Source organism: Lissotriton vulgaris, chromosome 1_1 (assembly GCF_964263255.1).
Source record: "Lissotriton vulgaris chromosome 1_1, aLisVul1.2, whole genome shotgun sequence".
NCBI classification, from domain to species: domain Eukaryota; kingdom Metazoa; phylum Chordata; class Amphibia; order Caudata; family Salamandridae; genus Lissotriton; species Lissotriton vulgaris.
In genome coordinates, this window is record NC_141685.1 from 838,359,780 (window position 1) to 838,374,310 (window position 14,531).

Genomic DNA, 14,531 nt, shown 5'->3' on the forward strand with positions numbered 1-14,531 from the left:
GTCAACACTACGCGAACTCCGCAAAGATATCGCCACCGTTTAAACAAAATACAGCTCAGGTGATGCCAGTCAGAACCAATCAAGTCCAATATATATACCGGAGCCTAAAACAAACATAGGTTCATTATTTTCCCGCGCTTGAAGCTGCCGTTTTGAATCATCCCGCCACTGGACGTATCGAGCTCTGCTGACTATCCTCAGGTAAGTTGATAGAATAGAACAGAACGCCCAAAACGCCCAGGACAAGTCTTTCCTAAACTGACCCATCACTAGATACTACCCTTTTGTTTTTATATTTGTCTTTCAGACAGGGAGATCTTTTAATTTTCCTCATCCAGTATTTCCAAGTTAAATTTACTGAAGCGACAGAAAGAAAAGAATCCATTGTTTTTAGGTAAGATGGCTGATTAATATAATTAGATACTCAGACTCACGGGATAAAAATTAGATAATTAACCGTCGTATTGCACCTTTTTCTTGTAGGCAAGGAGGAAGTTACCAGAAATAATAAAAATCCTGCCAACTGACCACCTCTTTTAACACTAAAGATCATATCGGTTTTAAGAACAGTATTATTATGAATAGGTAAGAGTGAAACGAAACATAAATTTGGAAGCCCAGATGTCTTATACTTAGAAATAATCCATTCACTGTCACCTTCTGAAAAGGAACATCCCTTTATCTTCCCTTTTTAGATATATCCTGGGAAAACCAGCATCCCAGGATACTGTGTGAAAGGCGAAGTTGGGAAATCCACAAACCTCGCAACTAGAATAAGGGCTCCGGTGGCGGATGCTTAATATCCTTTGTCAACCCTATCTAGGTAAAAATACTAGGAATGAAATACCTTAAACACTAAAAAGAGCGGGTCTATTGGAAAATAATATTGAATAGCACCTTTTGTCTCCGTTTATTCTTTGACAACTTAGGTGACTCCAGATAATAAAGAATTATCAATAAGAAGCAGACAACTATACTACATTTTGATCGTGTCTTGAAAGGAGAACTGTATTTAGGAGTAAGTACCTATCAACAAGACAATGGCCGGCATAAATACTGCAAAATGGAATAACCCTTATTTAATCAAAACGAGTAACGCCAATTCTTATTAAATACCAATTGAGAAAAAATATATATATATGTCACTTGGGTATATTCAACACTTCTGACTATAAATCAAGCTCATGAACTTAAAAATTCCCCCTTTTTCTTAACTAACGCGATAGACATATATGCAATCCCCCCCATCTATCGCACCTTGAATCACTCATTCTGTTTTATCGAAAAAGAACAACAAGGAAATGACAACATTAGAGGAATATGTAAATTTGTATGTTCAACAGACTCTTGTATTCTTAAATGTAATATTGTCTATAAAATGGCTGCTAAAAGACAAATGGATAAAATGTCTGATTGTGATTTCTATGTATATATCAATATGTGAGTTTGATATACGTTTTTATATTTGTAGATATTACGTGGCTACTCCAGGAAGAAGGCGCTGGCCGCCGAAACGCGCGTAGAGTCAAATAATTTCGCCACTCATCTTACTTAGTTTATGCATTTATTGTTCATTGTAACTTTTTTAAATTGTTTTCACCTGCAATACAAAACTGCATGATTTTTAACTTTGTGTCAAATGATTGAAATGTTTTCTGTTTTTAACTAAATGAATAAAATATGATGTCTTTTAGCCAGCTGTAGTTATTTGTTTATTATCCCTTACCAAGTAGCTATTTAAAACTGCTGATTGCCTAGGTTGTTAATCCCCAAAACCATCCCATCAACGACCAATCTCCCTCGTCTATATGTACAGACTCGGAGATCTTATGTAGTCTGGAAATGGCCTGGAAAACTGTCGGAGCGTTGTCTGGAATGAAAACGCCGCAGCTCGATTGAATCAATTTACACACCCCACCTCTATCTGCAAGTATGACATCTAGCGCAACTCTGTTCTGAAGAGTCATAAGGCGATCCGACTGGAGCTCAGCAGTCAAGTTACTGAGGGCACCGGCAGTTTCGACTATGGTGGACTCAACCACTCTCGTCAAATGTCGAATGTTCCTGCTCTTAGCCATAGGTCCCCAGAACGGCAGAAAACCCTTAAAGAAATCTCCCAATTCTTGTCCTGCGGTATCTTCCTTACTAAAGACACCTCTAGCAACTCTCGTCTTTTGGTAATCTGCCACAGCTGTAAATGTGGGAGGCAACAGGAACGAAACAAAACATGTGCCCGAAAAGTCAGGGGGCAACCATGTGTACGCTTTATCGTAACAGATGAAATAGGTACCCTTAGCTGCTAGGAACGGTGGGGAAGTCTGAGACGCAAATACATAAGTCTCAGCACAGACGCTCTTCCCTAACTGTGCTCTCCGATTCTTTCCATTACCTTGCAGACAATAATGACCCTGATGGGGCACTATCCAAATTGGAGGTGATTTCTTCGCTCGCTGGTTAACACTCAGACTAACTCCGTATCCAGTAACGTTCCAACCAATGTATGCTTGTTTCTCATCTCTTGGGATAGTCTCATAGGAACTAATTCCTCTAATAATATCAACTATACCCTTGACCAGAGCACTAGTCTTCGGACTATCTTTCACGGAACGTTGGGGATAGACGCCATGAGCATAAATGAATATCGTTCTATATGCCCAAATAGAACCATTGTAGCTAAAAGGCAAAACCAGGTAAGGAATACCTTTATCGGTAGTATGGGGCATGAGGCCATAAACCCAACAATTTGTCGTGATCATTACTAGCTGGTGTTGATGCAGGAGCTGAACAAAGGAATTATTAGCAAATTCCAATCTTCTAACAGTTTCATGTTCAGGCAGAGGGTGAAAAGAATGTGAAGAAACAGTAGGAGGAGGCATAGGTTGTGTAGTGGGCATGAACGTCACTTGAAAAGAGAATGTCACATATCCAATTAAAAACATAATTAAGCTAAACAACATAAGCAAACACAATATTAAAAAACGTTTTCTGCTCATTAATTTACATATTTTGCTCTTAAAGCTTATTCTTTCAACAGGTTTCTCCATCTCGAAAAACTCCATCCTCTCTAATTGCTGCTTGCGGCAGTAGGGTGTTCTGTGCTAAGGAACGCGTCTGTCAGTCCAGGGCAACTCCCTCACACCAACCAGAACCGTCTACCTAACGTCTTCGGCTTGCACTCCAAAGACTTGACACCACGACCCGCCAACTGAACCTGGATGGTGGTTCGAAAAACAAAAATCAAAATAGTTCCTCGGAGGAGAGCTAACCTTAAAAATCAGAAAAAGTTAAAAAAAAAAAAATCAGAAAAAGAAAGAATTTCACTTTATTTGTCCATCGACTCTCGATCGCAAATTATAACGCTCTTTGCCAGGCAATGTCTGTTCACGGAATAATAACTCAGGTTCAACAGTGTTCAAACGATTCAACGGAGGCACAGCTTCTTGAAGAAGATCATCACTTTCCTGCTCAGTGTTCGTTCCAATCAAACGGGCATCGCTAAAAGGCAGAAAACGAGGCACGGTCTCAGTTTCAGAATCAGGAAGTCCTTTCTGGACCCACCGGTCGTACGGCAGAGTCAAAGGGGCTTTCTTACAATGTACGCCGTGGATCCAGTTCTTTTTACAGTGCACTCGTACTGCGGAACGGGTGGACAACAGAACTAAATACGGGCCGTTCCAGCGGGGCTGCTCGTTCTTGGTCCGCTGGAAATTCTTCACCAGCACCCATGTACCAGGTTCGATGGCGTGTCCTGGATCTTCAGAAGCTTGTGGCAGTGTATCATGAACCTATTGATGCAAAACACGCAATTTAGCCATCAATTCGTACAGGTAGTCAAGCAATACAGGATGTTCTATCTCACTAAACTTTGCCGGCCGCGGCACTCCCCAAATATTTGTCAGGCGACCAAAAACTACCTCATACGGACTCAGACCCATTCGTGAATACACAGTCATTCTAGTAGACAGAAGGGCTAATGGCAAGGCATTTGGCCATTGTAAACCAGAGGTCGCTTGAATCTTGGCTAATTTCAGCTTAAGAGTGCTATTATAGCACTCGACTAGGCCAGCTGATTGGGGATGATTTGCAGTGTGGAACTTCTGCTTAATACCTAATCCATCACATACTCTCTTCATCACTTGACCCACAAATTCACTCCCATTGTCACTCCAGATCATTCTTGGCAAACCAAACCTAGGGAAAAATTCCTTAATAAGGGCTTTTGCAGTGGACAAGACAGTGTTATCTTTCAAAGGGTAGGCTTCCACCCATCTAGAAAAAGAGCAAACAACCACTAATACATATTTCAGGTTGTTGCACCTCTCCACATGGATGAAGTCTAGTTGCAAAGCCTCAAACGGATACGTTGGAGGAGCAAAATGACCAGCTGGAGTTGAAGTTCCCTTACAAGGATTGTACATCAAACACACCATACAATTCTTAACCAGATTCTCTGCACACTTAGGAATACCGGCATTCTGCCATACTTGAGCTAACAACTTGCAAATCCGTTTCACGCTGATATGAGCCATTCCATGAGCCATCGTAACCACTGGAAGTACATACGCATCGGGTAACAACCATCTCTGATGCTCTGACAATTCAATCCAACAACCATTCGAATCCAATTTACCCTTGCTTTCTCTCCATTCATTCAACTCTTTCTCTGTAGCTTCAGCTTGGATGGATTTCACACTCTCAATCGTATCCTCACACATACTCCGATCCGGAACCCATCTTGCCGGACCCGCAACATACATTCGACTCATCACATCTCTCGCAGTTTCTTTCGTGACTTCATCTGAAAACGCATTACCACGACCAACATCAGTAACTTTCTTATGCGCACTGCATTTCACAATCGCAACTTGCAACGGCAAAGTAAGAGATTCAAGAAGTTCATTCACCAACTGACCATTCTGAATCTTAGTTCCATGCGAAGTCAGGAACCCACGCTCTTTCCACAAACGTCCAAAACTATGAGCCACACCAAACGCATACTGGCTATCGGTATACACAGTCACTCGCTTTCCTTTCGCCAACACACACGCTCTTGTTAATGCAATCAACTCCGCTGCTTGCGCTGAATTATGTGGGATACGTGCAGCTTCAACAATCGTATGCAAAGTCGTAACAGCATATGCCGCAGTCGTATCACCATTCGGAAGCTTGAAGCACGAACCATCAACCCATAAGGTACCATCACACTCTGGAAGAGGAGTATCCCTAAGGTCTATCCTCCCTTTCGTTTCTTCCTCTGTCCTAAGGAAGCAATCATGCTGTTCAGTAACATCTGAGTCAACTGAAATCGGCAACAACGTAGCTGGATTCAACGTGTTGCAACTCTTTATATGCACATGACTAGCTAACAGTGTCAATTCGTAACCCGACAATCGAGCACTAGTTAAGTGCTGTGTCATGGTATGATTCAACAAAGTATCCACTGCATGTGGAACCATCACAATCAGTTTATTGTCCATCACTAAGCCGGCAGACTGTCGAATCGAGACATTCGCTGCTGCTGTAGCTCTCAAACAACTCGGCAACGCTCTAGCTACTAGATCCAAAGTCGACGAAAAATAAGCACATGGACGCTGCTTATCGCCAAACTCTTGAGTCAAAACTGACAATGCACATCCCTCTCTCTCGTGGACATACAATGTAAAAGGCTTACTGTAGTCGGGAGTACACAACACAGGGGCCGAACACAACGCATCACGCAATTCTGAAAAGCTCTTCTGACATTCGTCAGTCCAAGGAATAGGATTAGGAGTATCCTTAACCGTAAGAGCTATCAAAGGCTTCGCAAGCAACGAAAAATTAGGGATCCACTGTCTACAGTACGACGTAATACCCAGGAAAGCATGCACTTCTCTCTGTGTCGTAGCCACACTCATTTTCGCAATCGCTTGAATTCTTTCTGGGGTCAATTTCCTTCCCTCCTTCGATAAAAGGTGACCTAAGTAGGTTACTTCTTGTCGACAATATTGCAACTTCGAAAGAGACACCTTATGATGGAAATCAGACAGATGACGTAACAACGACAAAGTAGCCTCTCTACAAATCTCTTAATTGTCGGCAGCAACTAACAGATCGTCAACGTACTGAATAAGAGCAGCACCATCAGGTAAAACAAGCAAATCAAGTTGTGTCTTCAAAGCCTGACTATAGATCGATGGACTTTCACAATAGCCTTGGGGAGCGCGCTTAAACCAGAAACTTCGGCCTCCTAAAGAGAAGCCAAAGATATCCCTACTCTCCACGGCAATTGGGATGCTGAAGAAAGCATTCTTCAAGTCAATCACCAAAAACCACATGGCTGTAGCCGGAATCAAAGTCAGTAAAGCGGTGATATCAGGTACAACAGGAAATTGCGGAACTACAATCTTATTCACCTCACAAACCTATATATAGGAGGCTGTGAAGAATCCGTTAGTTTCACAACAGGCAAAACAGGTCTATTGCACACATTACCTCTTGTTTCCTCAATCACACCTTTCTCAATCAGATCATAGATGATCGCCAGAAGTGCTCTTTCACCATCACTGGAAATTCGATATTGCGGAATACGAGGCAATCTAGCATTCGCTTTTAATGTCACAACATATGGCGGAATCTCTAAGAGACCCACATCATTCGTGAGGTAATTGAAATTTTTATGGTCAAGTATGTCCCCTATCGTGTACCCCAACGGCTCCATGTACGTGCTTCAAGTACATGTAATTTCCCTCCATGACCGAATATGAAGACGCAAATACATTTGCGTCCAACGTTAACATGTCCTCTTTCAGATCCACCATGAATGGATCGATAATTCAGTTCCTAACCATACCATGCCAACGTCTTTACATGGTACACTTTTACGTTTTTCCTGGCTCTGCCGAGCTAGGCCCTGATTTCTGTCTCAAAGCCCTTTCTGCCTCCTGCCTCTGAAAGCTGCAGCATGGACACGTATCCCTGACCTCTGCCTTACTTCCTGCCAAGCGAAGCGGTGCCTGGCTCAACCTGGCCTGCCTGCCAAAATCGTATTTTGCCTTCAAGTTATCTGCTCAGCCTCCTCGAAAATACATTCCTGTCTAGTGATTTAGGTAAACATCTCCCCGGCTGCAGAGCAAGCCTTCCTGTCTCCATGCAAGTAATTTACAGTTCCCGTTGCCATAGTAGCCCCATGGCCCCTGCACGTAGACACGTAGACGCATATGCACGCACTAAGCATCCAGTATAGATTAGCCCCTGCTCGAGAGACCTTTTACTCCAGATAATACATCCTCCAAACATAAGACACTAGATATATTATAGGTCCAGGTCGTTCTGACATCCCAGACTTCTGTCTCCTTTACTAGTGTTAAAGTTCTCCCCAGTTACACATCTATGTCACGTCATGCTAGTTGCGCGCGCATCCGCACTTTCTGCTGATTCTGCAACTTTCTCTATGCACCCACCCACATGTGACGATCCTTATGACGTTTCTCTGACATGTACAGTGCACGCCTCCGTGTACGCCTATTACACGCCTTCTTTGTTACGCACATGTGTTCTTATCTTCTCTTTTTCACCTGTTACGCCTACTGTATTGGATTCAATTATGTTACTTTACTATATATAGTGTGTAATGTTAATAAAACGTTGACTGTCCCTTCCCGAACCCTAGTGGTGACGGAACATGATCTCCAGCCTCGAGGTTTATCCCCATTAAACCCGTATGACTCAGATACCACGGACTCTGCCTCTCATTTTTATGAGCTGTCTTGTAATGATAATTATACGGAAAAATAGATTAGGTAAAATATTTACCACATTCGGACCAGTAGCCCAAAGAGAATCAGGGAGAGAAGACAATTCAGGTGGAAGTCGATCTTTAGATAAATACATCGGAGAGATCACTCTCTTACCCAATGTAAGATGTACTCCTGAAGGAGAACAATGTAGCGTTGCATACAATCTCTTTAACAAGTCCAATCCCAACAAGTTCTCACCACAACCTGTCGTTAGAATGAGGGGTGCTTCAAATTCACAAGGTCCAACAGAAATAGACAACGGACTAGAAATGGGATTCGTAACCGGGGCGCCAGAAAAACCTACTGAAACATTCGTTAAGCCAGACAAAGGTGCGCCAGGGAGTTAGAGTGCATAATAGAACTCTTTGAAGCACCAGTATCCAACAGAAAAGGCTCTGACACACCTAATGCAATCACTTCAACATAAGGTCCACTCTGATCTACTGGAACTGAAAGAACTCCCTCTCTTTGTCTATGGCTGTCCTAACAATCATTACCATCCATATTCTCACCTTCGACATAGTAACCATCCGCATAGTACTGTGCCGTCCTACCAGACGCACCATTCTGCTGATCAAAGCTATTCATAGAATTCTGTGGAGGCAAGGGACGTGCATTCTGAGGAAACACACCACGTCCTCTATCTCTAGGAGCTTGCTGAACACCTCGACCTCTCACACCAGAAGCACTATTCGTGCGCTGTAACAGAACCGGACAACTACTCTTGAAATGACCCTCTTCTTTGCAATACGCACATTGATTAGGGCCTACGGGAAAACGCTGTTGAGAAGACTCGAACCTTTGCGAGTTTCTCTGATATTGCTGAGGTTGCTGATAATCGCGCCGATTATTACGGGGCGGATAAGCTTGCTGTAGAAGAACTTTAGTCTTCAATTCCTTAGTCTTCCTATCCGCTTTCTCTATCTCATCCTTGTTTCTATTCTCGTAGTACTGGGCAGTAGCCAGAATCTGCGCTGACGTAGAAACAGCCCAAGCACTCTCAGAATCCTTCAACTTATTACACAATTCTGGAAGCAAATTATGCACAAACTTGTCAAAGAACAACCGTTGACCACCTTCTGTACTCATGTCCTGACCACTATGGTCGATAAACGTCTCTTTGAATCTAGTGAAAAAGTCAGACACATTTTCGTCTCTCTTCTGCTTGCACGCAGACAACTTGTCCCAATTAACACGCACAGCAGGCATCAAAGTCTTCATATAATCAATAATCCTACCAGGGAGATCAGCAATCACTTCCTCTGGTTTAGCACCACCTACTTGTCTATTATCTGCGGCTCTAAGATTATTCCATGTATCACCCAATTCCTGTGCATGATCCGTATGATGCATCAATCCCCATATAGGCTGTGGAACAACATTCCCAAACAACATGTCTATATCGGCTAAATTCCTAATACATGAATCTGCAGTCTGAGATAATTCCTTATAGTAACCTGCAGGATTTTTACGTGGATCAGGCAAAGATTGCTTAAGGGCTAAAACTTCAGCACGCTTCCATGGAACATGTACCCAGACACGCTGAAAGTGTGGCGGTATAGCTGGATTAGCAGCTGCATCACCAGGTCTCCAAACTGGGAGAACCTCTCGCATCGGATATTGTCGCGCCTTTCTCCTAACTGAGGAATCAGGCTCAAACAGTCGCTGAGAAGGAGATTCACTCCTAAATGACAACAACGTCGCAACTGCTTTCTTAACCCAAAGACCCACAAGAGTCCCTTTCGCAAACTCAGACCGTATACGGTACAACTCAGGCGGAGCTTGTCCTAAATCACCATTTTCCCATTCTTCACAAAGGAATGAACACATCATATCGAAAACATATCTCTGTTTCGGTGCTTCCCATTGTCGGAAAACATCCATAACACACTCGAGATCATAGTGCAAAGGATACGTAACCATTTACGCGCTAAGTGATCCAACACTGTCCGTTCATCAGGACCAGGCAATTGGCTACGCAATTGCTTACGCTCTGCAACAGGAGACATACCCAATGAACCAAAAAGAGGAGAAAAGAGACCAGCAACAGTATCGGTCATTCTCTGTCGAACAGAAGGAGAAGTTGACAAAAGAACAGGAGACAAAGCAGAATGAGAAGAAACCAAAGTAGGAACAGTAACAGGAGGAGTAAACAATACAGACGTAGGAGTAGCAGATGAAGGAGGTAACAAAGTTGGCGGCCCTTGAGAAGGCTGCTCCAAAGGAATAGGAGCCAACGGAAAAGGAGCTGGCTGTTGAGGAATCACAGGTGGCAAAACAACCGGAGGTTGCACAACTACAACTGGCGGAGGTGCTGTAGCACTCTGCACATAAGGGGGTGGCGAACTCAATAAATGCGACATTAAAGGATCTTTTTCAAGATCTTTCTTTTCTTCTTCCTGTTGAGACGGCAAAGCTGGATAGCATTTCTCTACCGCCAATTTACGTTGCCTAAGCATCTGTTCGCTTTCTTGTTCTTCTTCGTTATCCCTAAACTGTATAGCAGCTTGCACCATTGACATACCTCGTTCTCTCTTATTTCGCTTCGCTAACTTAATTTCTTTCTGTTTGGCTTCCTTTCGCCATAAGCGGAAAGAGTCAAACATTGCCGGACGGGCTTTCTTCTTGAACAGTTTAACTTCGAGATTGTCTAAAATCTCTGTTTCAAAGCAACCATAACGGGGCCACTGTAGGACACCATCTTTCCTGGTATATTTGATCCATACTTCATTATACGCGATAGGGCCCACTCCATGTTTTACATAGAGCTCATAGGTCGGAGTTCCAATCGGAGGAACCGGACACGAGTCCTCCAATCGGGAATCCCTAGTACAACCACAACAAAATATCTTTCCAAGTCTGCTAAGACCAGGCATCTTCGCTCACTAGTCTAGCTTCAAACTTCAAGGGAATATCAAAAACGATAGTCTCGTGAATACACGAGTCCCTCGGCTTTGGGGCCTACAGGTACCGAATCAAAGAATCCCGAAGGGATACCAAAACAAAACTAAGGACTGGGAGACGCTCCACTCATACATAACTGAAATGTCGATGGCGTCACCAGAAGACCCGTCTATCGTCTCGCTCTACAAATCATCTAATGGCTCCAAGACAGGGCGACAGTCAGGGCAGCAGTCCTTCGTAGCGGTCGGAAAGCGGGGAACCTCGCAGCAAAGACTTTCGGACCACGACGACATACAGCGGTCGATGAAGTGGCAGGCCTTCCTCCAGAATTTTCACACGAAGCTCCTCACGATCTTCAGGCTTGGACCGGTACTGCTAAAGTCGCCCCACAATGGGCGCCAACTGAAGAACAGGGTTTTAGAACCCAGCGGCGCCAGGGAAACGCCCGATGTCTTTGAGTTCCCCTGCCTTGGCAAACAGAGACACGGGACACTTCTTGATGACGTCAAAGACCAAATTTATTGGCTGCAACCAGGACTACACGGCACAACACGGGTGGTTAGCTAGAGACTGCACAAATTCATAGAGCGGAGCATCATCTTTTATGCTAGAAATCACATTCCTGGCTAGCATCGATTACATACAAACTGACCAATCAAAGGATGACATTTCAAACATATCGCATGACGACAATCCCACTTTCTGTTGTCCAGTCCACCAGAAATGACCAAGCAAAATCCAACATTCCTGCTTGAACAGGCCGGACGGACCCATCATAAAGACCTCAACCCAAATCAGTAATTAAGCCATAAGGGAAGGAACAGAAGCAGATGACAAGCAAGATAGAAGGGTGTGTGCATGTACCATAAACTCAGCAATGTCCTGCTCTTTGATCTCTATCTAACCAGCTGCCTAACAAGGAACTGGCTCAACGAGGTCAGCCTCGGGCAAGGGAGTCAGTTCGTTCAGGTCACTCAGAAGTCAGCTAAGGTGTACGTGTCCCAAAGACTCGTTCGGCCGTAGTCATCGGCCTATGTGAGGGCAACCACACAAAATGACTGTCGTACACAAAATGGAACCCAAGAGTTCGAACAGAATCCCTGAATACATAGTGCTCTCATTGATCGGTTATGACGAAAACACTCGTACATACCACACTCGTCAGCTGTGGTCCGCTGACACCAAAATCGTCTATATCCGACGACCTTTATTGAACGGGTTCAGAATCACGAACCACAGAACCACAAAGCCACCTTGTTTCCTGGACCTCATTGTTCAACAAACCTGAGGGAAAGGGGCTGGAAACATTATGTATAAGTGTGTGCAAGCAAAAAACATTATACATACGTAGCAGAGAAATCTCACATCTTTCACCCTTAGTTGCAGGGAACTTGTCAACTACTCAGGATGTAGGGGGCGTTGGAAATTATCTTAGGGTAACTCATATCTTCGAAACTAATTGAAATCTGGCGGCTACTCATCTTTGCAGCTTTGTAAATTTGTGTGGGGTGTTTCATAGCAAACCCATACAAGAATATGTTACATATAGTGAAATTAACTGACTATATTGCAGTGTCTAGTGTGATGTACGTTAGTTAGAATAGCCTGTCTTTTCCCATTTTTATGGTATCACCTACTACTCAAATTATCTTAGAGGGAAACATTAGAAAACGCTTTTCAGGTTTAGGTAGTTAACCCTTAGATGTGGGTGCTGCAGAACAAGCACATGAGACAAACTTGCAACATATCACATGCACACAGCCTGGGTCAATTAGAACCGCACGTGCCTATGGACATTTATTACTTCTGGTTACTTTGAAAACAAACATATCTGTATGACACTCCTAGAACTCTCAGGATTTAAGTTACAGGCAACGTGTGGCTCGATGTCATTCCTTAGTGCTCGGCATGACGGGGACAGGCAGTGAACATATAGGTAAAGGCACACTGGGGTGAATGCTCCTTGACCAAGTGTGAGACATGTAGGCGGGGCTGGTGAACTGAGGCTCACGTTGGCGGAGGGGACATGGCCGACAGGATATGCACAGGCAGAGCTGTTTGGGGGCTTGAAATCATTCACAGCTGGGCACAGTTCTACCCTTAAACTGCAAAGCCAGTCTAAATGTTTTTGCTTTGAATTTTTGTCAATGACCCTGCCAAATAAAGAAAGTTTACTTTTTTTAACATGTCAGCACTGAAGAACCTTATAAACCTTGATGTGACCAATGTCCACCATGTCATCGTTTTATCTCACCTGGGATTGACAGGTTACGGAATTTATTGAGGAAGGCGTCAGGCGTAATCAAAATCTTGTCTTCTAGAAGACTCTGAAGGACATGTTCAAATAGCAGGACACCCTCCAAGTAACCTGAGACATACTGGTTCTTGAGCTGCAAGAGAAGGAAAACTGTGAGGCAGCAAACATGAGCGTAACTTATCAAAATTACACCACAATACGTTGCATGGTGTTTTATACCCAGAAACTAGCTACTCATCCAGTGCAGTTAAACCCTGAACATGTAGTGGGTGAATAGGAAATAGGTAAACAATCAGAATAAAGCAAAGATATATTTCTGGAAGGATCACAAGCAAAGGTGAGCTGGGAGCTCTCTCTAAAGGTGAGGGGTTAAATATCTGGACACATTCAATGATTAGTTCTGTCATAATTACTTTCTTTAATTAAGATCTTATAGATAGATGTTACCCTTTTGTGTTGTGCAGGCTTGCATTTCCTTTCCATTCCTTTCACCCTTGCCACCCCTTCCCTTGCCCTCTAGTTGGTATCTCCTGATTTACTCCAGGGAATATCTTTTGGGAGAAATGATTTTTAGGTATAAAATGGAAACACATTGTGTTGTATGCAGCTTACCAATTGGGGTTACTAATATGATTTCCGGGCCTATACTCCATTACTATCTGATTTGGGACGGATCAACTTTTGAAATGATCCAAATACTTTCATGGTTCCACGCACAGAAACAAGGACATACAAATCAATGCTTATTTCAGGCATTTCCTATTTATTTCTTTTTTGGGGGTGGGATTTTTCTTCTTACTTCAGATGTTCATGATCCTCAGGTCAATAGAAATCACTGTCAAAGGTGCCATAAAACCATCAACACTTTTGTGTTGAATTTAATATCATTATAACATGCCCACTCATCAACATGAACGCACTACTACCGCCTTTATGGTTATTGAAGAAAAATATATAATTAGTGATGGTATTTCTTTCCACAAATGCAATTTATTTACACCACCAGCCTAAAGGTACTGTCTCTCGATGAGACATAACATTTTCCTCACATAAGTGATTATATTGAAAATGCAATGATTAATAATATAATCCAGAGGCAAGCCATACACCTCATGAACAAAATGACCTGTGAAATTACCGACAATTCAGGGGCCAGACCATATCAGTTACACAAATAGGCAATGGAATGTTGCTAATCTGAGCAACACACGTTTCTAGGCCCCACTATAGGCATTCTTTGCCTCTCTTCAAGATGAATACATGGAATTGTTTCCAAGCGAGCTACAAAGGTGCCTCTACAAGTCAAGTATGCCACTAGATGCATAAAAGTACCACTATGTTATGTTATGTTATACCTCATTTATAGCGCGCACGGATACTCAGGAGTGTCCCGGCGCGTGAGCCACTATAAGGAGACAAAAGAGCATGTGATGAGGCTGGATGTTAATTAAAAAGCAAAGTTTTAAGCTGCTTTTTAAACAGCCTAAGGTTTTGAGTATTGCCCAGATCATATGGAAGCGCATTCCAGACTTTGGCTGCCCTAAATGAGCGGAAGCTGCCCCCTGTTCTAGCCAGGCGGTAGCGTGGGATAACGA

The 14,531-nt window shown here is 43.2% G+C and overlaps 1 protein-coding gene across 1 annotated transcript in view; it reads right to left on the reverse strand.

Moving 5' to 3' along the window:
- LOC147747989 (guanylyl cyclase C-like) overlaps positions 1 to 14,531 on the reverse strand; it is a 679,125-nt gene that overhangs the window by 454,477 nt on the left and 210,117 nt on the right. The window contains exon 8 of the mRNA XM_086957579.1: positions 12,934 to 13,069. Coding sequence (XP_086813705.1) covers positions 12,934 to 13,069 — 136 coding nt within the window. The remainder of the gene's footprint in view (positions 1 to 12,933; positions 13,070 to 14,531) is intronic.